The following is a 25,225-nucleotide window of genomic DNA, read 5'->3' on the forward strand; positions in this document are numbered from 1 at the left end:
CTCCAGTCTGGGCGACAGAGTGAGACTCCAACTCAAAAAAAAAAAAAAATTTAATAACAACGGTGGTCAAGCCCAAGGCAACCCAGATGCTGAAATTATCAAAGCCTCCTATGTTAAAACAGTTATACAAAGACTTTAAAGGAACAATAATAACCAGACCTAGGAGATAAAGAAAACACACTTGAAATAAATGAAAAGACAGGTGTTCTCAGTTTAAAAAAAAAGACTAAAAAAAAACCAAATAAAAATTTTAGAAATTAAAAATGGAAATTAAATTTCACTGGATTGGCTCAAGAGTAGAGTGGAGATGATAGAGGAAAATTATCAGTGAACTAGAAGATGAATGAATAATTGTTCAACCTGAAGAAACAGAGGGTAGGGAAGAATTTCACTACTTTGAGGAAAAACAAAAGTTCTGAAAATTCATAAGGACAATAAAACTCCGAACTAAGGGTGTTTGGAGTTGGTTACTGGCATTTCATGTACAATACTCAGAGAAACCCCAACTCAGTAATAGATTCTTTGAATGTGAACTGTCTTGTAACTTTGACTTTGGGACCAGTCGATATTTCCGATAATAATTTTTTAAACGAGCTTGTTAATCAAGTTAGTGGAGTAACTACACAGAAAACAACTATTACAAATGTCTTCAAAATAAAGTAATTTAACTATGCATCCCTAGAGTGATATGCCCCAAATATAAAAAATAAACTGTCTTCAATAATCATATTGTCAGTGATAGTTTTTGTATTATTATTCTGTGACTTGTGTATGAGAAAAAGAAATGAGTAATTATGTCGCTACCAATAAGAAATGTATTTGTATACCTAACCCTTAACTGTACCCCACAATATCATAATAAAAAATATTGATTATAAAAAAAATTAAAAATAAAATAAAATAAAATAAATAAGAAACAGTATTTTCAGCAAGAAGACACTGAAGACAGATGAAGTTCAGTAAAAATCTTGATGTAGACCTGAATGGTAAGTAATGGTATGAAGTTATGATGTATCTTTAAATGTGTGTGCCTTCCATCTGTGTCTATCAAAGAGACTTAAAAGTAACGACTAATTCAGTAGCAACACTATTCCTAAATCCTACACTGCAGTCTATAAAGGCCACTTCCCATAAAAAGAAACAAGAGTCCCTTGAAGAAATGGCTGATTCTAGATCTAAGGTAGGAAATACCCAAGATAAGACTAGAGCATCTTGTCATAGCAGAAAACAAGGAAGCTAAGAAAAGAGGACAGTAACAAAAAAAACCTCAAGAGTCAGTCATAAAAGGGTTCTCCAGACTAAAGATGAGACAATTAACCCTTTGCACTTGGATATCCCCTCTGAGGGGGTATCATAAATTTAGCAAACCACTTGGATGTCCCCTCTCAATAGGGAATTGCCATAAATAAAGAGACCCCAAGAGTCAGTCAGTGCAGCAATCAGACCACACACAACATTTATTAAGTTTACCATCTTATGTGGGCGTGGTTCGTAGTGCCCCCAAATAATTACAATATTAACATCAAAGATCACTGATTGTAGATCACCAGAACAGATATAAAAGTGGAAAAGTTTAAAATATTTCAAGAATTACCAAAACGTGACACAGAAATATGAAGTGAACACATGCTGTTGGAAAATGGCAGTCAGACTTGTCTGACACAAGGTTGCCAAAAAAGCTTCAATTTGTAAAAAATGCAGAATCTGAGAAGTACAATATAGCAGGACATAATAAAATGAAGAATGTCCATATTTAGATAAAAAGAGACAATTTTACATAGTTCTATTAATATAATCACACAATGGGTATACATATTAAGAACAAATTTAAAACAATAAAAATAGATTCAGAATCTCATAGTGGTTCCTGTCTACAATTATGAACAATAAACATGAGTGGACCATGAAGGAGGATACTTATAGCAAAGTGAACTTTAGGTCTGAACAAACCAAATACAACAAATAGTAACCAAAAGATTCAGTAGAGAAAGGGGGGCTAGTATTCAGAAACTCCCTACAGGGCACAATGTTCACTATCTGGGGAAAGGGCCACCTGAGACCCAGTCCCACTACTATACAATATGTCCATGCAATGAAGACGCATGTGTACCCCGAGCCTAAGATAGAAAACATTTTATTTATTTATTTATTTATTTATTTGAGTTGGAGTCTCACTCTGTCGCCCAGACTGGAGTGCAGTGGCCGCTCCCGGCCACCGCAGCCTCAACCTGCTGGGCTCCGGTGATCCTCCCGCCTCAGCCTTCCAAGTAGTTGGAATTACAGGCATGCGCTACCACGCCCGGCTGATTTTTTGATTTATTGTAGAGATGAGGTCTCGCTGCCCAGGCGGGTCTCGAACCCGCGGGCTCAGGCTAGAAAACATTAAAAAGCGTATGTCAAACATGTTTGTATCTACTGAATCTTTTACGTTTATTTTAGAAAACATTTAAAAAATAAATTTAAAAGATTCAGTAGACACAAACATGTGTGACATACGCTTTTTAAAGTGCTTTTTTTCTATAAAATAAACTATGTAGCAAGTAAAATTGTTTCAAAAAGGCTTCCGAATTACGTTAAGTACATACCATGGCGTACCAGGAATAGGAGTAGTAGCTACTGGCTTTGCCTTCTGGGCAGCCTTTTCTTCTTCAGTCATCTCCTCTTCTTTGGGCTCCTATGGGAAATGATATTACATTCATTTAATTAATGTCACAAAACTCTATCTGAACTGTCCACAAGAGTGTGATCGAAAATACCTCAAAGTGCAACCACACAAGGTCTGCTGCTAAAATGATGGAAGACTCCCAGTAGAAAGTTCTAAGTTCTAAATCCTTGTCCCCCCAGAAAAGAGCTGAATTCCACAACAGCAGAACCCAGCAGCAGTAGCTAGTCCTACCTTATAGACTCACTAACTTGGGAGCAGAAATGGAGAAGTACAGAAATAAAAAATCAGAGATGACCTCTTCATTTAAGGTTGTTTCTTATTTCTGTTAACTTCTCTACTACTGTAACATGTCTAGCATTGATCCGTCACTGGAAAAAGAAAACTTCTGAAAAACAGAGTTCTTTTATTGCAATAAAGGGATCATTCCATGACAGAACACAACAGCAGAGAGGGCTGATAAAATATATCCACCATTTCTCAAGTAAGTTCACTTAAAATTTTTTTTTATTTTAAAAATGTGGGGTACAAATGAAGGTTAGGTACTTATGTGGTCATCACACAGCACTTATAATTTTAACATATACCAGTTTATAAGTCAGGAGTTCGGAGATCAGGTCCAACCTCTGCAAGGCTCTCTTTCTAAAGGTCTCAGTTTGGAGTAAGTAATTCAACCCTTTGCACTCAGAGATACCTCGCAGATCACTTATCAGTAACTCAGCTTGCACTTTTTTATGAAACAATGAAAAATGAATCACTTCATATTAAAAAGTATAGCGTTGAAACCAATTATTTTATTGTAATGATATATGGCTTATAATGGAATTTTGGACGTTGAGGAACTTATTTATGACCAAAAAAATCAAAATTTTGTATCATATTTTTCTAACATGTGGTAACGTGTAAAACAGTCAGCAACATGCATTGTGGTTTCACTGATACATGTTGTGCATTAGTAACTTGTTTGACGTCTTCTGCCTGGTGTTTTTTTTACTCAAGCAGACAATGCAGGCTCATTTTCTTCCTCTCACATTAATAATATGTAGTTTATTGTCCAGTGTGTTGTTCAAAGAAGATGTAGCAGGACACAGTTGTGATTCCTAAACACCACTTCTTAACTGAATGATCATTATCTCTGTATATATTCCATCTCTCTATTTGCTTTCTCATGCAATTTGAATGGACAGTCGAGTGCAAAGGGTTAAGGAAACTTTCAAAGAAAAAACAGAATTAAAAATATTAATGAACTCTACACTAGAGATCAAATTCCTAACAATTATTTTAAAATGTTTAATAGATACTCAATTATAAACAAATAGTCCCAAACTCTACTACACGTGGCTCTCAGGTTAGTGAGCCATGGCCCTTTACCTCCTTTATCTCCTTTATGGGCTCTTCTTTAGGATCCTCCTCCTCTGTCTCCATTGGCAAAGGTTCTTCAGAGGGTTCTTTAATTGGCTCTTTAATCTTCTCTTCTAATTTTTCTGTTACAAAATTTTTAAAATGTCATTTAAAAGCTCTGATGTCATTTTGTAACAACTTCAGAGAAGATGCAGTTTTTCATTTCCAGTTATTAACCAAAAAGATAAAATGTCCTTCCTCGTAATATCATTGATTTGAATCCAATATAATAATCAACTTCAAATACCATGCTACAGAAAATTGTTTAAAGAAGACCTAGTGACTTCAAAGGGACATAAATTCTTTCGGGTCATTCATATGTTCTTCATAGCAATCACCCATTCTGCAGAAAGAGAGGATACTAAGATACTCAGGAATGGAAATAGGGGCTTGTGAGTCAGGTGCAGTGGCACATGTCGATAGCCCCAGCTATTTGGGATGCTGAAGCAGGATGATCATTTAAGCCTACGAGTTCAAGACCAGCCTGTGCAACATAACACTTTGCCTCAGTTAATAAGAAAACAAAAACAAAAACAGGGGCCTGTGACATAAAAAATTACAAGTCTTCTACATCTAAGATGAAATGACATCAAATATGTAAATAGAATGCATGACTGGCTTTTTACATAAATACATATTTATCAATTCAGTAGAAATAAATAATAACTATGTAATTAGAAAATTCTTCAAATATATTAAAAAGAAATTAACTCAGAATTTCATAGTATTTATTATACTTCATACAATGTCCCAAGTAATTAAAACCACTATACCTTTTTCCTTTAGTTCTTGGGGTTTTTCCCAGGTTGATTCTAAAGTTCTATTATTATAATAATATGTCTTCCCATCTGCTGTTTTATATTCAGTCCACTCAGAAACCGCTGTTGCTCCAGCTAAGGTAGCAGGTGAAGCTGCAATAGCAACCTGGGGGTGTATCATGGGTACAATAGGAGGGGCCATTCCTGGCAATACACCTACAAAAAGAAGAATAAAAATCAGATCTAAGTATCAAAATGTAATACAAAACCACACTCTAAAATATGAGCTAAATCTTTCTATCAAATGTTAATAAATGAATGGACCAGTTGGAACAGAAAAAAATCATATTAAAATGTGATTTAAATATTACTCAACTCTATTTCTCTGGAATTTTTGTCTAATGCCCAAATTCAATCAGAAACAGAAATTCAACCTAATAAGTACCTTAAGAATGGTCAGAAATTTGGGTCTCACCTATGACAAACTTAATAAACTATAAAAATCATGGTATATTCTCTATGTACTAACAGAAATATTTTTATGAAAATAATTTCTATAATTTCTCAAATTCTAAGGAAATTAAGACGAACACATATACTGAGCACATTTCCTGAGGCAAAATTATTTTCTAGTCCTAATGTAACAAAAAAAGGGTATGAATAAAATTATCAGTTTTAAAGCAAATGACTATCAAATCTAAATTATTAAGTTAGATATCATGGTAAACTGTTAGTTTACTCTTTTCCTAAAAGAAAGCAAAGCTGCTTCAACTTTTTAGAAGATAAACCAAGATATATATTTTTTACAAGACAGCTAAAAAAGCTGAGACTATATAAATGAAATACTAAGAAAATAAGATCCTCAAATCCTATACTAGAATTTAAGTTTCAAATAGATATCTTACTTCAATAACTTCAGAATGAAAATGTATATACAGTATACACAAATATTCACACACATAGACTCACTAGCATGCAAGCATAATCACATCACTTTACACATGGAAATGATTTTTTTATATTTAACTTAAAAACACATCAAAAATAAAATTAAATGTTATGAATATGAGAATGAAGTTGTTTACACTTATTACATAAATTAAGAGATAAAGTGATCTGACCTTATTTGCTTTTGTGAACCAAAGAAGCTAATACTACAGGCAATTGGGAAAATTAAGTGTTGGCCAAATATGACAACTGTATTTATACTGCTCATTAAAAAGAAAAATATAAAAAAATCCACTCACTTGGGCAAAAAAATAAATAAAAGGATAAACAACAACATTCACTACCATGCCAACTTACAGACAAAACAAACTAAGATGGTTTTAAAAATTACCGGTCTTGGTGGTAGCGACTGTCTTTACATACGGGCAGCTGACTATTTGCATCATTGCTACACCTGTAAAATGGATAAGCAAGCATACGTTGGAAAGCTGCCATTGTATGTCGGCTACCACTGGGATTCAGGGAAATAATTTACCACTACAATTTAGAATGCTATTTCCAATGAAAAAGACCAAGAATGGAATAAAATTTTTTTTTGTTTGACATTTTGTGGGAAGCAGTGCCAAATCCAATGATACTAATTCTAAATAATAGATAGCATCAATACCTTTTATCAAACCAGCTCTGAAAATATTTGAAGGAGTCTCAGGAGTTTAAATTCAACAAAAGAAAGCCCCTTCATTACATACATGTAACAAACTCTCATGTGGGACATTTCCCCACAGGACATCAAACCCATGCTGCTGTTGCTTAGAAACTAGTGAAAGGCAGATGCAGCATGACACTGCCAAAACATTTTCTCTTGGCTGCTGCTAAACTGAAATTACATGCAGGAGCTGAGTCATGGAGCACAAGCATGCAGAAGTAGAAATGGAGTAAGATAGAACAAAGAGGAGTGGTAGGGATAGGAAGAAAGTAAGGTATGAAATGGATCCAAATATTCCACTGCAAATAATACTTTAAATAAAGGCAAAGTTGAAGAGGAAGGTAGCATTAACTAATGACAAAATATCTATGGTTAAAATCTCGTCATGGGCTTGGAACACCGTGGGGGCAGGAAAACATTAAGAAATACGCAGTCCCTTTAATACTGTCAAGGACTATGTGGGCTGATAGCTGCTTAAGCCTCAATCATCTAAAATGGCTAAAGAAGTAGCACTGGTATTAGAGAGTGGAAATTACGTACAGTTCTCAGAAGAATGAAGGTTCATCATGATGCATTACAGTGATGATTTTAAAAGGGATTGGAATGAAAAGAAATGCTGGAAAACTAAGACTGATTAATTTAGGAAATACAAATTTAAGTGATTCAAAAAAATTTTAAAAGAAAATGCTGAAGTCTGAAAAAAAGTGTAGCAGAAATAATTTTGTTTTCAGATGAAAAAATCGAAGCTTAATTTGGCACCCCATAAAAATTAAAAATAGTAACAATAAACTAGTTTCCCCACTGAAGGACAGAAAAAGAAATTTCTCCTAATTCAGAGGCTAAAATTAAAATTAAACTCCTGGGTTTGCATATAATGTAACTGTTCACACACACACAAAAAAAAATACTGTTAACTCTTGGAAAGCACCTTGCTAAATTTTCTATTAAATCTTAAACTAAAGTGAAAACACTGGATTATAAAATCATGCTGAGTAAAGTTATATGTGTAACTATTTTCCCTAATGTTGAAAAAAATCCACTTGATTAAGGAAGTTACAGCATGTAGTTAAGTTTAAATTAATATAAATACTGCCATCTGCAGGATCACTTATCCTACACTAAAGCCAGCACTAAAAATTCAATTCTTAAGAACACAGGAATTTTATTCTCAACAATTGTTCTCCAAAACCATCCTCCAACAAATAATTTTAACTTTACAACTTACACAGAAGAAAACCATTCATATATAGGCTTAACTGCCATTGTTAAAAATCAATTGGGCCAACATAGAACTCGTCTATTTGACTACCAATATAGACCATATCAAAATGCCGTATGTTTCTTCTCATGCTAAAAAGATAACGTTGTCTCCCAAGCCAATAATATGCACATCAAGAATACTCACAAAATAACCACATATCTACACTTTTAGCCTTTTTTACTTAAAAAGAAAATCTGTCCAATTTTCCTACAATTCTGTACTCAAATCATGCCGATAGGAAACTAGAAAAACTCCACTTAGCATTCTTGATAATTCTGATGTCCCTGACATAAAGGTTCTTAAAATTCCAAATAAGATTTTTATAGTTCTATAAGTAGAAATCTTTAATCCTAAGCCAGTCTACTATCCCTAAAACCTGACCCTTAAAATTTTACATTTTCCTTAATTTTTCCACTCCTTCCTTTCATATTGTTTGACTATGAGTCAACCTCATTAGTGCCAGACAATGCAGTTTCAAATGAAATTTAAGGCTCTCAAATAAATTACATACAAATCCCTACTGTTTATTACCTTCTTGCTAACTTGAAATAAAAAGGGAAAAACAAAGAGACATAGATGTTGCTATACATATAACCACACAAAGATTTGGGGAGGAGAAAAACAAGTCTTTGTCCTTGGTTTTTACTAGACACCTTGTAGGACTGAATTAAAAGAGAAAAATGACTATTAATACCAAAAATGAGGCTGGGATCAGTGGCTCAGCCTATAATCCCAGCGCTTTGAGAGGCTGAGGTAAGTGGACTGCGTGAGCCCGCGGGTTTGAGACCCACCCAGACAACTTGGCAAGACCTCGTCTCTACAATAAATCAAAAATTAGTCGGGCATGGTAGTGCACGCCTGTAGTTCCAGCTACTTGGAAGGCTGAGGCGGAAGGCTGAGGTGGAAGGATGGCGGGAGTCCAGCAGGACGAGGCTGCGGTGGCCGGGAGCGTGCTACTACACTCCAGTCTGGGTGACAGAGTGAGACTCCAACTCAAAAACAAAAACAAAAAACAAATACCAAAAATGTCTTACCATATAAACAAATATTAATATCACTTTCTGTGACACCAGCTCCCTCTCCAAAGAAAGGATACAATCTTACAGACTATCCAATTCAAGTTATCTTCCAAATGACATAAAATGTCAGTAATGGCTGCCATTATTAAATGCCTTCTATTGCCAAATTTCATAAGTACCACCTCAGCTGTTGACCCAAATGGTCACTACCACATGCCCTAGATTTTTTAATGATGGGGAGGGGAGACTATGACAATAGAATGTAGCTATAGCTAGAGAGATTTTATTGTGACAAAGTTCCATTTTCTATAAAATGAATTCTGCTCCTCTGTACCACCTACTATCAGTCCTAGTAAAAAGAACCTGTAAAAAAAGCCCTTCAAATGACAGCCTCTCGAAACACTTCAACGACTTTACCATGCTACCTCTCAATCTTCTCTCCACAGAATTATTAACCTCAACTCTGGATCACTCAGACTCTAGGATCTGGTCTTCATACTGTACTTAACCCTCAAGCACACCAAAATTATAAGAGGTTGTGACCAATGTCAAGGTATTCTCCATTTATCATGCAGTTTCCTACAAAAACTATATCTAGAGGAAAGTATCCAGCTGCTTGCCTTAAATACAGTATAGAAAAGGGATAATCCCTAATATTAGAGGAAACATTCTTTATTTTTAAATAATTTGAGTTCCCAAAAACCACATATTGGGCATTTAATTATCTAACACTACATCAACAATGTGTAAAAGGTTTTTCTATAAAATAAATAACAAAAAAACTACGTCTTGAAATTTTTGGCTTTTTTCTTGCCAAGGTATATCCGAAAGTGTCCTTTTCAAAGTGGTCACAAGGAAAAAGACAAATAGAGCAATAGTGATCATTAAGATATGTGCACATCTAAGAAACAGGTGTATCCCAACCATATTCGTATATAGAAAATAGTATAATAAAGTGACAGTAATAAATAGTGGGTGCAATGTAAACTTGAAAGACAAGAGACCTAGATTTTATTCATCTTTGCTACAGACTTGTCCTGTGAACTTGCCCTCACCCAGGTATCACTATCTTCCACTACAATATGAGAATGAATCATGTATCAAGGATTGAATGTGTTTGACAGCAGCAAATGCATTCAAATTTGGAATGCCCAAAACTATCACTGTTTAATCCCTATGTTAATAATTCTACTCAACAATCTTTTAATTCCTTTTCTAGTCTTAATAATTTCCTTTAAGACAGTAAAACATGAATTCACCGTAATAATTTAAACTTCTAAATCATGCATGTTATACTTTACTTCACAATTGTTACAAGGGAATCTTTTGGTTTGTTTTATATAAACTATTTTATAGTTAAGTAGATCACATTTTTTCCCCAGCATTAACATAATTATTAAGAGTTTGGTATCTGGATCTGGAGGCAAAGGCTCAAATCTCAACACCATCACTTACTCACTATGTAAACTTGGGCAAGGTTAGCCTGTGTGTGTACCTACCTCATAAGATGATTGTGAAAATTAAAGGAGTTAATGGATGTACAGAAAGTGCTTGGAACAGTGCACTATATATAAATCATTCAACTTGTGTTAGCTGTTATGACTTGTGATTTCTTAACTTTACAGATTCAATCCCTTAGAAATACTGCATTTAAAACACATGTACATGAAAAGGTGTTCATTTTTAATTCATTGAGGCCATTATCCAAAATAAGTGTAGCTTTAAATGTGGCTTTAATTTTAGGACATGTAAACAACAACAAAAAAGACATTTACCAGAACTTAAGAGAAAATATTGTAGTTAGCCATGAATCTTTCAAAAAACATTTCAAACAGGTGAGATTCAAGGCAAATTTCAAACGCAAAAGACACATGAGAACAAACTAACTGACAATATGAAAACATAACTGGAAAGACCACTATAATCTGTTGGTTTACCTGGAAGTGGAATTGGCATGCCGGGAAGGGGAACACGAAACGGAGGTACCATTACTGGTGGAAAAGCAGGTATTGCTGCTGTGGGTTGAGGTACTGAATGAGGAACAGCAGGAGGTAACGTCTGGGGATGCGGCTGAGGAACGGTTTGCACAGGCGTGGCTGTCGGAGCAGGAGCTGAAACACTAACTGTAGGTGTGGCAACTGAAACAGCAGAACTTGGGGTCTGATCTTGTGTTGTGGGTGCTAATAAAAGACAAAACAAAAACATGTATCACTCCTTCACAAACCATTTTACTTTGTTCATTCATCATCCACTCATTCAGTAACGTAAGCACTTAAGGCCCCATTCCATGCACTGCAACAAATTTGTCAAAAGGTCTCATCTTCAAGAAGTTTGAAAATAGTTAAATGAAATATTAAAAATCACTAAAATACAAAGTGAAATGGGATAGATGTACAGGGGTATAAATTAAGAGCCAAAGAACATTTCTAATTGTGAGAGGGATAGAAAATTTTATTCTGCGATGATGAGCCTTGAAAGGTTAAAATTTCAACAAGGAAAAAGGGGGTGAAAGGAGAAAATAAGCAAGTAGTAGAAAGAGTATGAGTAAAGGCAAAGAGTAGAGAACATCAAGGAATTGTTCAGAAAATCGCAGGTAACTCTAAGAAAGGGATTGGCAGTAGTGGGATACTGCCAGGGTTTCAGGGGAGAAATGACATATCAATAAAGGTACCTGATCTCAAACCAGGCAAAGTGGGAACCAAAGGGAGGCCCAAACTTTACCTGTACAATGTCCACTTGTATAACTAATCCTGAATTGTACCATACAACTTTAAAATAAAATACAAATAGAGAAAAAAAGAAAAGAAAATTGAAGGCAAGCAGTTAACTACTAAAATATTGGGCATACCAATAAAGCCAGTGAGTTACAAAACGCTAAGGAGTCTACACTTTACTTGAGTAGAGAAAGGGCAGAACTTACATAAATGTAGAGAAAATGAACTAGAAGAATACAAACCAAGATATATCAACAGTAGTTACCTCTGTATATGTCTTTCACTTTTTACTATATAGAGTTTGAATTTCTTATAGAACATATTCACATGTTATTTGTGTGACTTCATGAAGGAAAAAGGGATATGGGTATGGCAGACTAAACGTTTCTATATGGAGAGTAATAATCAGTGTTCACTTGATGAATTAACCTGACAGACAGATGCAAAGGAAGAAAAGAAAGGAATGGGAAAATCAATTACAACATTACTGCAACTATCCAAGCAAGAAAGAACAAGAGGAAAAGATATGCAAATTACTAATGACCAACTGGATTCGAATGGATGGAGTACAAAGCATCTCTGGTTTCTCCATCATTATTTCAAAATTAAAAAAAAAAAATTTTACACTCAAGTTTCTACTGTGAAAGACCAGGGGAATGAAAAATTCAGGATAATTTGGGTTCTGGTAATACATTATTTTTAAGTATCAAAAATAAAACATTTCATCTCTAGTAATCACATTTAAAATCAAACCGACAAAAAAAACAAATAAAATCCATATTTCAGACTTTTTTTTAAAAATTCTAATTCTCACATAACATAAAACATTTTGTTATTTATTTATAAGCCAATCTAGTTCCATTCTGGTAATTCACTGGTAACAAATACTTCATCTTTTTCTTGATGTAAAGGAAAACATGTGTCAAACTCTACCTATATTGGACTAAGTATGAATTTATCAAATTAAATGAAAGGAAAACAGTGCTTTCCCAATCTTTATGCCAATTTTAGTCAAAGCAAAAGCACACTGTTTCATACAAACCACCCAATAATCATATTGAAACAAAATCTGTCAAAATCTTTTTCCAATTTCTAATAATGAAAAACTCACTTAGGCTGGGAAGATGTGAGCAATTTCATACTTGTTAATGAGGGACTCACCTTGACTAAATAGACAGCAGGGCCAAACAAGTATCTTCAGCGGCCCAGGAATGAATTGTTGGTCTAGCATAGACCTAGCCTTAGGGTACAGTATCATATTAATATAATTTTATAACAGTGTAAAAAATACAAGTTACATGCAACATTTGCCCAGTCCCATACATACACCATCTAGCATTTGTAAGCTACTATAATGGCTGCAAGTATATCTAGTTATTCATCCCAACTTCCCTGAGAAGTAGGAATTCCTCATCATTTTTCACAAACTTGCACAAAATAAAATAGTTTATGCTCAACTGGGATTAAAATATATTCTTAACTTGTAGTCCCATTTGTTGTTGATTAAATTTTTTAAAATATTATAATAATCAGATAATTACTAAAATTGTGATCCAAAGTACTATAGTCACGAAAATAAGTTACAGGTGCATCAAACTTTAAGTGGAAAAGAACACCAATGGAGAGGACAAAATATTCACTCAACACATTCTTCTTACTTTCCAGCACAGGATTTTCTGAATTTGATTAGTGGCCATGAGTCATGAGAGAAAAGGAATAAATGCAATAGAAGAATTAAATGGGAAACTGGGAGAATGGTATCTAAGACTTCAGTGGGTAAATTCCTACTAACTCCATTCGCTAAAAATAACTAATGAAGCACTAGGCCTCAAAATATACTACTAACCCAGCCTCAGATCTAAACTAAAAAGCTTGTAACTATATATAACAGATGGAGAAATATTAAGATTGTAATATGACAACACTTTATGATATTGAATCAAGTGAAATAAACAGGCAATGAAATACTCAGACAACATTGAAATTAATGTTTAAAAGCAATAGAAATGAACATAATTTTACTATTTTGTTCTTAAAGGCCTCCCATTTGCTGAAGGACAATGCCAAAAATTACCAACAGGATATTTTTAATAGAATAATAAACAGAAGACAGCTGACAAGACCATTCTGGTGGCAGAAAAGGAATATATATAAGATAGTTAAAATATAAAAAATAAAATTAAAATTAAAATAAAGTACTGCTATTTCTCCTAAGGCAGGAAAAAACATTTAAGCAACACAGAGCCTCCATATAGGACTATATTGCTTTTAATTCCCTTCTTCTATTACCACCATAGGTACTCCATAAAAACTGGCAGTTTTCTGCCCTATCACACAGGCTTTGGAAGCACTAAGCCTATAAAAAAGTAAAGACCCTCAAGGAAGCTAGCTAGTTTGACTGTTATACTTCCATATCAAAATTCACCTTAGCTACAAAATAAAACAGACTTGTAAAGCACTATTTATATTTTTCTGTTCAGGACATTTTTCTCCCAAGAGGTACAAAATTGTTCAGTAGGGTTTTTAAAGACTGTCCCATGTTACAAGTGCCTTATTCCTCAGTTATTTCTTGTATCAATAAAATAAACTCAAATTAAGTCCATGGTGATTACATTTCTCTCCTATGCATATTTCTTACATACTAATAATTCCCAAGTCCCTGAAGCAACCAGGAAAAAAAACATACCTTTAAAAATTTTACTCTCACCTATTATCCAGGTAGTAAAATAATACAAATTATAATCACTCTGTAGGGTAGCTATGCATCTTCAGACCAGCCCCATAACAAACCAATAAAATTGTTATTTAAAACTTAGGCCAGTGTCGGCCTGCAGAGTAGGCAACATGTTTATTTTTTTAAAAGCATAATTAATATAAAAACTAACCACAATCTTTAAAGCAAATTAATAGATGAGCCCCTCTTCATTTCTGAAATCTTTTAATCAACTCTTGTGTTTTTAGAAAAAATTTAACCTCTGGGCCGCTGTGACTTGAAAATTCTCCTGTCTTTCTGTTTCTATCACAACTTCTCAAGTCATCTACCTGCATCCCATTCTAAGATCTATCCACCACTAAAAAAGATTACTGTGAAGTGTCTAATAAATCTCTCTGATTTCAACGCTACCCAAAAAACCAGCACCAAAAACACCTTCCACAAGACTACATTTACACAGACCCCCAGTGCCTGGTTCTTAAAAGCCTTCATAAACTGACCTCACTCTTATTCAATCCATTAACCAACATAAACTCTCTCACTCAAAAGAGCTTCCTAAAAATCCCATTAGCCACATTCATCCTCATTTTCCTGGCCTTCTTTCTTGCTACTTAGCCTACCTGAAAATCTTTTCCTTGTGAACCAACTTAAATCCTACCCCATATCCTTCGGGATAAGCCCCAATACCCATGAGTCCACCCACTCACTTTTCCTTTCTCAGATTGTTTCATCTATTATTTTCACTGTACAATTTTGTACACTATTCTCTAATTGTTTCACATGTGTTATTCTTGCCTCCTCAGTTAGAAACATTGGAAACTCTGTAAGGCAGGAACTGAGACTGACACTTATTTGCAAACCCCACAGTGAACAAAATGACTACTGGACCAGCTGAATAGCTAACTGTACTTTCCCAGTTTAGCTTCATGAACTACAACTGGGCAAATAATTTCTTCTACTAGTTATTTGGCTTTTCTCTAACCCAAAAGTTCTCATGTCAAAAAATGTGTTTTAATACCAGAAACACTGATCGTTTTGGAATGCAGTCCCGTTCAATTCTCTAGCCCCTAAATGAGAACACATGTTGGCTGGTACTCACTTGATACTGTCTGTGCAACCGAGGTGGCAGTTGTTGTGGTAGAAGTGGTGGAGGAAGGGGTAGAGGATGATGTCGAAGTGGATACTGCAGGTGCTGGACTACTGGTCGTAGGAGTGGAAGCTCCAACTGCCTGTGCTTGCACTTGCGCCTGGGCTTGCGCCTGGGCTTGGGCTTGGGCCTGGGCCTGGGCCTGGGCCTGAGCCTGAGCCTGGGCCTGGGCCTGAACCTGCGCCTGGGCTGCAAGCATGGGTGTCAGCTCTGACTGCTGAATAACCTTAACTCCATCTGGCTTCGTCCAAGCAGATTCACGTGTCCGAGCATTATAATAATAAACCTGCAAAGAAAGCAAAATCACTGGCATCACTAATGTCAAGAATTAAAAACAATAATGTAACTATGTTTTATCTTAAAAGCTATTTAAAAATAACTTAGAAAAGAGAAAGCATATCAAAAGGAATATAGGTAATTCCACCCCACCCCTGTATTTTCTATAATGCGCATACTATAGTAGGTTGATGCATAAGTTTGTAGCGTTTGCCTTTGGCATGGCAACACTGCAGTGTTTGGAGTTTACCATGTGTCATTTGGAGTGGCAACGTGCTGTGAATATGTCCTGCATCCTGCAGATGTGAAGAAAGTGAGTGCCATCTGTGGGCTGAAGACGGCTGAGTGTCAAGTGGAAAAAAACAAACGTTTCGAAATATTCTTCTGTTTGAGTTTAACAGAGGAGCAAAGGCAGCGGAGGCCGCTCTAAACCTTTTGCCGTGTACAGGGAGAATGCCGTCCGGGAAAGCATGGCAAGATCATCGTTTTCCGTTTCAAAGAGGGCCACTTTGACCTGAGTGACTCTCCACATTCATGAAGACCCTGAAGCTTTGATGAAGACTGTTTGAACGCTTTAGTCCATAATGATCTGCGTCAGTCAATCCAAGAATTGGCAAATGTGATGAACTGTGACCAGTCGGCTGTCATGAAACATCTGCACTCCACGGGCAAGGGGAAAGCCTTACAGACGTATCCATCAACCCAAAAAGGAAACCCAATGCTACAGTTTGCGCAGAAATGTAACACAGCAGGCCTGAAGCTGCTATCCTCAGAAAGCCCTGCTTACAAAGCTAGCCCTTGGCTGAAGCCTGAGAACGTGGATCTGAGAAGGGTTACCACCATTTCCTTACTGACAGAATGGCAACCGCTTGTGCAAATAATGCAGTTTATGCTCAACACTTACTTTCCTTCTAGGAGTCTGGAATTTTGGTATGTGCTAGGCAGATGGTACCAATGTGACCAGACACAACCAGAATCACAGGCAGATGTATGCCAGTACTCCGGGCAACCTTATACCTGCTGCACAAGTCAAGTTCCGTCAACTTGTCCTGGAGGCCTACCCTGCCCCTGCTTAGCCAAGGCTCTTAAGTGACAAGGATACCACCACCGATCTCAATCTGCCAGAACTCTCAAGTACTGTTTCTCTATCACCAAGGAGATTAAGAAATGTATTTCGTAATTTACCTTCCCATCTGGAGTTTTATTTTCAACCCATATCTCCTCAGTAGGAGGCAGTGCGGGAGTACCAGGAGCAGTCACAGGAGGCATTCCCGGTGGAAACATCATACCCGGAGGAGGAGGCATGGTTCCCATGGGTGGAGGCATGAAAGGTGGTCTCTGTCAATTCACATGAACAGTAACAGTCAATTGTAATTACCTTTTTTCCTTCAAATTCGTACTGAATTCTATCCAAAAGTAAAGCTAAAGTAAAAGCAAAGTAAGAGAAACCAGCTTAAGTCTATTCAAATACATTCATCTATTGTGTAAGCGAAATTTCTCTGCAACAAGTATGATTGCTAAACATAGAAAGAAATACATCAAAATACTAATAGTAATCAATTCTCGGTTACAACACTGGATGAGTTTTGTTTTCTTCTTCATACTTGAGCTACATTTTTCATATACTGGGTACTGAATGACTTTAAATAAAATGAATTTTTATATTCTATTTTAATACCAGGCACACCAATGCCTCCACAGCCCACCCACCACAGGAATCAACCATAAGAGAATCATTATTTTACAAAATAATACAGCAATAACCAAAAAAGAAAAATCAGATACATCTAGCCCTGTATTCTCTTTTCCTACCAAAATAAAAATTATTAGCTAGGAAAAAATCCACCATCTACTATTTTCCATATAATGATAACAACATAGATCATCAAAAATACAAACAAAGGCCAAGCGCAGTGGCTCACACCTATAATCCCAGCACTTTGGGAGGCAGAGGCAGGAGGACTGCTTTTGAACCCAGGAGTTCAAGACCAGCCTAGGCAACAGAGTGAGACCTCATATATACAAAAAAGTTAAAAAAAAAAATAGCCAGGTATGTGCTTGTAGTCCCAGCTAGTCCCAGGAGGCTGAGGCAGAAGGATCACCTGAGCCCAGGAGGTCAAGGCTGTGATGAGTCATGATCGTGTCACTGCACTCTAGCCCAGGTGACAGAGTAAGATCCCCCCAACTCAAAAAAAAAAAAAAAGAACTTAAGTTTAAAACATACAGTAAACTTATCTATTCTACATTTTGGTGGAAAATTAGAATTCAACTTGGGACATACTATAATTTTTTTAATTTCCCAGAGCCATTATTAATCCATATCTCTGATCATTCCTTCACTGTCATTCTTCAATGACTACTAACAAAAATACAAGATCCCAAAACAAACAATTTAGCTATAATTGCCATTATCTTTCTTACTAAAGCAGAAAAATGACCTAACTTTTTAAAAACATATATAACTAATCTCTTTAAGGATCCTTCAAGAAAAAGCTTTTATTGTACATAAAATGAGTCTCAAAATTAAAAAAATGAATATTGATATGACATTTAAAAAAACAGATGTTAACAAAAACTTAAAAGATTTCCTCTATAACCTACAAGTAACATCAAAATTCAATTATCCAAATCATCTTATTTTAGATAATGTAATTGAAACTATGCTAATAATGTAAGACTGTATTTTATCTTCCTAAAAATATTTTCTTTCACATACTCCAGATTCAGTTTTGTGTCTTTCAAGTATGAGCACACATACCCATGTTATATAAAATATCTAGCCCAAATAGATCTCATGAATCCTTGGCTAGAAATCACTTGGATTTAAACTAAAGTCACACAATTATCCATCAAGACCAACAAAACCACCACATTAGAAAATCTCATCAAAACATTTGATACAGTTCCATTAAACAGTCACATTTGTCCATTATATTTTATAATATTCACAAGTAGGTTTAATTCTTAAAAGCACAAATTAGAACAAATTCACATGTAATAAGTTATACCATACTCAGCAGGTCAAAAAACTATTTCTGGCCAGGCACAGTGACTCATGCCTATAATTCCAGCACTTTGGGGCAAAGACAGGAGGGTTGCTTGAGGCCAAGAGTTCAAAACCAGCCTGGGCAACACAGCAAAACCCCACCTCTACAAAAAACTAAAAATCAACTAGGTGAGATGACATGCCTGTAGTCCTAGCTACTTGGGTGGCTGAGGCAGAAGGATCACTTGAGTCCAGGAGTTCAAGGCTCCAACGAACTATGATTGTGCCACTGCACTTCAGCCTGGGCAGCAGAGCAAGACCCTGTCTCAAAAAAAACAAAAAACAAATTTAAAAAGCTATTTTTTATTCTAATCCTGAAGCAAATATAAAACCATTTAACAATGTGTCTAAAGTGGAGAGATACTATCTATTACTGGGTAAACAATAAAATTCTTAAGCAAATTATTAAAACCTTGTGTCTCTTCCATAAACACAACCCTATCTAAACAGTTAACATCACTTAAATAGTACATGATCTTTTTCTATGTTTAGTATAATTCACTCTTCATTATCTAAGCTAGTGGAAGGCAGGTAATACTACTATATTTATTTGGTCTCAGAATTGTACAGTCTAAACTAAAAAAAAAATAGATACATGCTCAAATAAAACACAATCTCAAAAGTAGATATTTGAGAGTTGATACCTTCATGACCTCAATATTCAGACAATAAATAAGACTAGATAGACTGGAGAGGGATAAATGCCCCAGGCTAAAATACCACAAATATTTTTATTTAAAGAAATCCCAGAGGGAACAGTGGCTCATGCCTGTAATCTTAGCATTCTGGGACCAAAGTAAGAGTAGTGCATGAGCCCAGGAATTTGAGACAGCTAGGCAATATAGTGAGACTTCATCTGTACAAAAAAATTTTGTAAATAGCCAGGTGTGGTGGTGCACACCTGTAGTCACAGCTACTTGGGAGCCTGAGGCAGGAGTATCACTTGAGCCCAGGAGTTCAAGGCTGTGGTGAGCTGTGAGGGTGCCGCGGCACTCTAGCCTGGGAGACAGAGTGAAACCCCAACTCAAAGAGGAGAGAAGAGGAGAGATACCACAATGAATATTTTTCTAAAATAACCCTCGTTTCCCAGGGGGAAAAAAAATTTCAAATATTTTGCTTATAAGGTGTGTCTCTCCAGTTTCTATCCTAGGCACTATTTCTGGGGAGAATTACTCAGGAGAATATATACACATATTTTATACTTGCTGGCACATATCATTGAAAACAAATCTTCTCCACTCAATACATTAAAATTTCAAACTTCATTTCCCATAAAGAAGACATATTACTAAAGACAATTTAGAGATAAAAGTAAGAACAACCCTATCGAACCCTAGTTTGATATGCATGCTTTTCTATCACCACCTAAATTCCTGTTCTGAATTTCTATGCTAATTACTGCTACTACTACTTTAGAAGCAATGTGTTAATTTACAGAAATTCCCTTTAGCTCTATTTTCCTATAAACTGAAACCACTTAAGAAAAATGAGTTTACAAAACTCATATATACTACCAATAATGATGTCAACAAAGAGATGATAACCCTTACATTCTTTACCTGGAGGTGTGGAGGGCCCATAGGTGGAGGAATCCCTCCTGGAGGAGGCATTGGCGGCATATTAGGATCAAAAGGAGGACGTCCAAATGGGGGCCGAGGCGGTGGAGGAGGGCCTCGCATCATACCAAAAGGTGGAGGCGGTCGCATGAGAGGTGGTGGGCCTCGCATCACTGCATTTGGTGGGGGAGCTGGACCTCGGAACCTCAAGGCCTGCTGTTGAGCCATCCTATGTGGGAAAACAATGAATATGTTTTTCTTTCTCAAAATTACAAAAATGTCACTACTGATCACTAATTACACCAAACTGCCCTTAAGTGGAAGTGGAGTAGAAAAGCCATCATTCTGCAACCAATCATAGTAAAACTGCATCAGTAAGAATGCTCAGTGGATGCCAAATCTAAGTAGAAATCTAGATGAGAAGAATAATTGGATGGTCTTAAAATGTCTACCCACATCTTGCTTACAGATGCAAGGGAGGATTTAAAAAAAAGCACTATATAATAAGGAAATCGGGCAATACGTTGGCCGTTGGCCAGGCGATCAAAATTAATGTCATCTAAGGACAGATAGATAACATGACTGAAAAAGACACATCACCTATTTCAGCCAAGATGGTACAAACCTCAATCCAATAATGAAGAAAATATTAGACAAATACGAAATGAGGGATGTTCTATCAAGGGGGGTATATTTTTCAGAAATGTCAGTGTTATACATAAAAGACAAAGGCTATGGAAATGTTCAGATTAAAGAAGGCTAAAGAGACATGACCGCAAAACACTAACTCCAGAATGGATTCTGTACTAAAGGAAGAAAACGCTGTATAAAAACATTATTAGATCAACAGACAATACTGGAACACGAACAAAAAAATATTGTGTCACTGTAAATTTATAAAGTTGATCATTGGACTGGGGTTGAGTAAAAGAATATCTCTTCTTAGAAAATATACACTGACGTATTAATGAGTAAAAGGCAACAAAGAGCATACATGCAAATAATAAAGCAAGAGAGGTAAAATATTAAGCTAAGTGTTTTATCTTTATTTTTGCAACTTCCTATAAGTCTGACATTACTTCCAAATACAGAGTTTTTAAAAGAGGGAAGGAGTAGCTGAAGGAATCACTAGTACTATCCAGAGGGAAAGCCTTTCCCTGTCCTGCACCCCAGCATCCCTCTCTCTCTAGCTCAACACCCTTGTGTATTTTCTCTATAGCATTTAAGTAAACAAGTAATATCAAGCAAGGTGGTACAATCCATCTCTCTCCCCAAGTACTTTTAAAAAAAGAATTAGTAGCCCTTAATGTGCCAGGCAGTGCTGTAAGCTCTTTTCAAATATTAAGACATCTGATCATAACAACTCTATGAGACAGATACTATTATTTACCTCACTTTATAGATAGGGAACTAAAGCACAGAAGTTAAATAACTTGCCCAAGTCTACACAACTGGTTCTGTTAGCCAGGACTCAAACGCAGGCAAACGGGCTCATCAACACTACAGCGGCATGTAAGCCCCTTCAGAGTAGAAATTCCTTCACTTATATCCCCAGCACATAGTTAAGGCTGTATATAGCAAGGCTCAATTAAGTATTTGTTGCATGAACCAATAAATACCTATGTAACCTTGTACCTAAACTACCTTACAAGTAGGGTATATAGAACTTATCAAAAAATTGTTTTCAAAAATTTAGTCAATTTTCTGAGTACCTATCATGGTCTTCTCACTAGCTACATTACACATGAAGTCCACATTTCTGTCCTTGAGAGGATTAACAATTATATTCTTTATGTACATTTGAAAATAATCATTCTTATATTCTCTCCTCACCAGGTTCTTTCAACTTTGCTACAATTTTCAGCCCTCTCCTTATGATTACCCTTTGAAATTTCTCTAAATTTTCCACATCATAGTTCAACCCTAGCAGAGAACCAATTTGCCTTCCTGAAGAACTCCACGATTCTAAGTCCAGAACTACTATACCAAGTTTATTTAACCAAATCTGCAGAGGATCCTACAATCCAAAGGTTAGAAAATATGAATTAAAAAGAGTGACTGCAAAAAGAAATACAGACTGAATGTATCAAAATAATCAGAAGGTCTTTTTCAAATTATATGTACCCCCCAAAGACAGAGGGTCACTGTTATTTAGAGTCTTAACCTTTAGGGCAGGAAAAAAGTTAATTACCAAGGAAAGATATTCGGTTTCAGCCTTGGGTTAATAATGTACCCTATTCTTAGATATCCTTTCCATCTGCCTCTTCTTTTTCAAACAATCTTCAGTATTTCTTCTTTGCAATTTCATACTTCCTGGTTATAGCTTGAAGTTAAGCACTTAGGATCTAGAATCAAGAAAGTCTTTTGTTGTCAGACTAGTTACATAATTTCAGAGTCTAAGTTTTCTCAAACACAAATGACCAAGGAACAGAAATAAAAGCTATCTCATAGCTGTGTCCAATGGGATAACCCCAGTGAAACATTTAGGACAGTACCTGTACACAGTAAACTACTTTAACTATCATCACTTTCACTCCCCCACAAAACTTAGCAGTGTTTACCTGTAAAAGGCACTTCATTATTAATTTGACTTGATGGCTTTCAAAGTCTCCTGCTAAAACGGTGGCAAAATTCACATAATTTCCTCCTTCAGCGGCCTAAAGCTACCATTTTCTGAAGTCAGTTGTGTGTAGAACAATACTGAGCTGTCTATATATACTACTGAATCATAACACCCTCACCAGAACCTGCTGTGAGGATTACATGAGCTAATCAAGTACTTGGTACAGTGCTATGAAGTTATTAGCTATTACTGTTCTTACAACATTAACACTGCAACAGTATTGGTAAGTGTTGAACCATATTGATATCAGTAACAGTATTAGCTGCCATTACTATAATTATCATCAGGCCCTATATAACTTGGCCCTTGTTAACATTTGCACAAACTCTTGTCTTTCCAATTGTCAAATACTTCAAGTCCACTACTCTGAAGCCTCTGCACTAGCTCCCTCTGCCTACCACGTTCTTCGCAGATTTTTACAAGACTGGGTCCTTCTCATTATTCAGCCTTGGCTCAAATGTCACCTCTAACTGCTTCCCACTTCTAGGCCCTCTCGGGCTCATTTCTCACCCCCAATTAGAGTTCTCAAATATGATAAATGCAACGAAGGCATCTCTCACTTGTCTACTAGTTTGTAATGTTTACCCAATACAAAGTTTCCTTCAGAATACTGCTGCAACACAATGCTTTAATAATGATAGAGAAGTTCCTATATACCAGGCACGGTTACATGGACATTATCTGAGTTAACTCTCAATTCTCACAACAACCCAACAAGGTAAGTTTGGCACCATTTTACAGAGAAAACTACTGCAGAGAAAAATATTTTGCTTAAGACAGTTAATCAGTGGTAACACCAGAATATTCTTATTGCCAATTTAGAAGTGAGGAAATCTAGACTGCAAGTACTTTGTCGGCAAGGGACCACTACAAACATGACTTAAAAGTTACTTTAATGGCCCTCAAACAGTAAAGGGATGGACAGCATTTGGAATCTCTGAATCATCCTACTTGCATGAAAACAACAAAAGTATTTCACAAGAATACCATGGAAATACAAACATAATGTATTTTTCTAGAAGTACTCTATCCAGACATGCAACCTCCTCATTGGTGAAGACCACACCTCAAGAAAAAAAAAAGATGCTACTGATACATGGGGGGCAAATTATATAACCAGTGAGTGAGGAAACCCTGTCAACTACCCAGTGACCTTATAAGTCACTTCACACTTTCAGGCTGATTTCATCATTTGATGTGATTGGTTTAGTTTTACAATTTAGATAGACATCAATTAAGATGGCAGCTCCTTGAGGACAAAGGCCTTCTTTGGTGTGGTTTAGGGCTCTACTGCCAGCACTTAGGTCAGTAACTATCACAAAGCACACGATGAAATGTCTGTCCAGAAAGTAAATCATCTCTGAATCTCCCATCTTCATGTATTTACCACCTTATTTGCCAGGCAGTTTGACAGACACGCCAAAAAATAATTCAGGATACAAATGCCGAAACTAAGCCCCAACTTCTGCCATCAAAGAGACCACATAAAAAGCTAACTTCTCATAAATGATGAGAAATGCCAAAATAAAGGTCTGCACAATATGCTCTGCAAGCAACTTCCAACCCAAGAGGCTAAGGAATAAAATATTTGCAACAGAACAAATTAAAGCCTATTCAAATCAGTTTTGCAACAATGTCTAGACTTGATCAGTATAAGTCTAAAAGGCTACTACTTGCAAACCTGAAGAAAAATACTCTCTAAGATGCAAAATAATGTTCCCTAATAAACACCTAACTAACATTCCATAAAGATCAGAATCAGATTTCCATCGTTAACACTGAAAAGACCCAAACAATTCACTCTGACCACTCATTCCTAACGTGAGCATACGGGCTTAAAGGATTTCAGATTCATCACTGAAAGAAGACAAAATTTCAATCCTGCCAAAATAGAGATTTGTGTGTGTGAAATTCAGAATGTGAACGGCATTATTTTCCTCTAAAACCTTGAACAACATTACCCATTTCCTTATACAATTTCATCTTAAGCTCTAGACAATATTACGGAGTCCTCATAATCTACACCGCTTTTTCATTCTCAAATGCTGACACCAGCACAATTCAAGAATGAGAGCTGAACATCTGAAATGACATTTCTCCCCTCCAGAGGGGGAAAAATGTAACAAACACACATCGCGCGCAGTACCTCTTTTTCCTTCACAAACCACTGACAGAAAGATGTCTCCAGGGCACTCTTACTCAGCCAAATTTTAATTACAAACTCCACAGGCCTGGAGGCACGGAGGCTCGGGGAAAGAAAGGTCACCAGGCTCCCCGGGGCGACAGGCGCGGGTGGCGGGCGTACAGAACATCCACCCGGACCGCAGGCTCGCGGCCTGACCGCCCGGGCTCGAACCACTTCCTGGGCCAGGTCTCGGCTCGCGCAACCCTGTTC

At 36.2% G+C, this 25,225-nt stretch overlaps 1 protein-coding gene across 4 annotated transcripts in view; it reads right to left on the reverse strand.

Annotated features, from left to right (window-relative positions):
• Nucleotides 1–25,225, reverse strand: part of TCERG1 (transcription elongation regulator 1) — a 66,313-nt gene that overhangs the window by 40,010 nt on the left and 1,078 nt on the right. For 2 of the 4 annotated variants that reach the window (XM_008050316.2, XM_021708414.1), the window contains exons 2-9: nucleotides 20,211–20,436; nucleotides 16,791–16,943; nucleotides 15,282–15,615; nucleotides 10,693–10,935; nucleotides 6,161–6,223; nucleotides 4,837–5,037; nucleotides 4,034–4,146; nucleotides 2,586–2,674 (exon numbers count right to left, since the gene is read on the reverse strand). In XM_008050316.2, coding sequence (XP_008048507.1) covers nucleotides 2,586–2,674; nucleotides 4,034–4,146; nucleotides 4,837–5,037; nucleotides 6,161–6,223; nucleotides 10,693–10,935; nucleotides 15,282–15,615; nucleotides 16,791–16,943; nucleotides 20,211–20,436 — 1,422 coding nt within the window. The remainder of the gene's footprint in view (nucleotides 1–2,585; nucleotides 2,675–4,033; nucleotides 4,147–4,836; nucleotides 5,038–6,160; nucleotides 6,224–10,692; nucleotides 10,936–15,281; nucleotides 15,616–16,790; nucleotides 16,944–20,210; nucleotides 20,437–25,225) is intronic. The other 2 variants (XM_008050321.2, XM_021708417.1) reach the window with 1 other exon arrangement.

This window comes from Carlito syrichta, unplaced genomic scaffold (genome assembly GCF_000164805.1).
Source record: "Carlito syrichta isolate Samal-C Ts95f unplaced genomic scaffold, Tarsius_syrichta-2.0.1 Scaffold59884, whole genome shotgun sequence".
Taxonomy (NCBI): domain Eukaryota; kingdom Metazoa; phylum Chordata; class Mammalia; order Primates; family Tarsiidae; genus Carlito; species Carlito syrichta.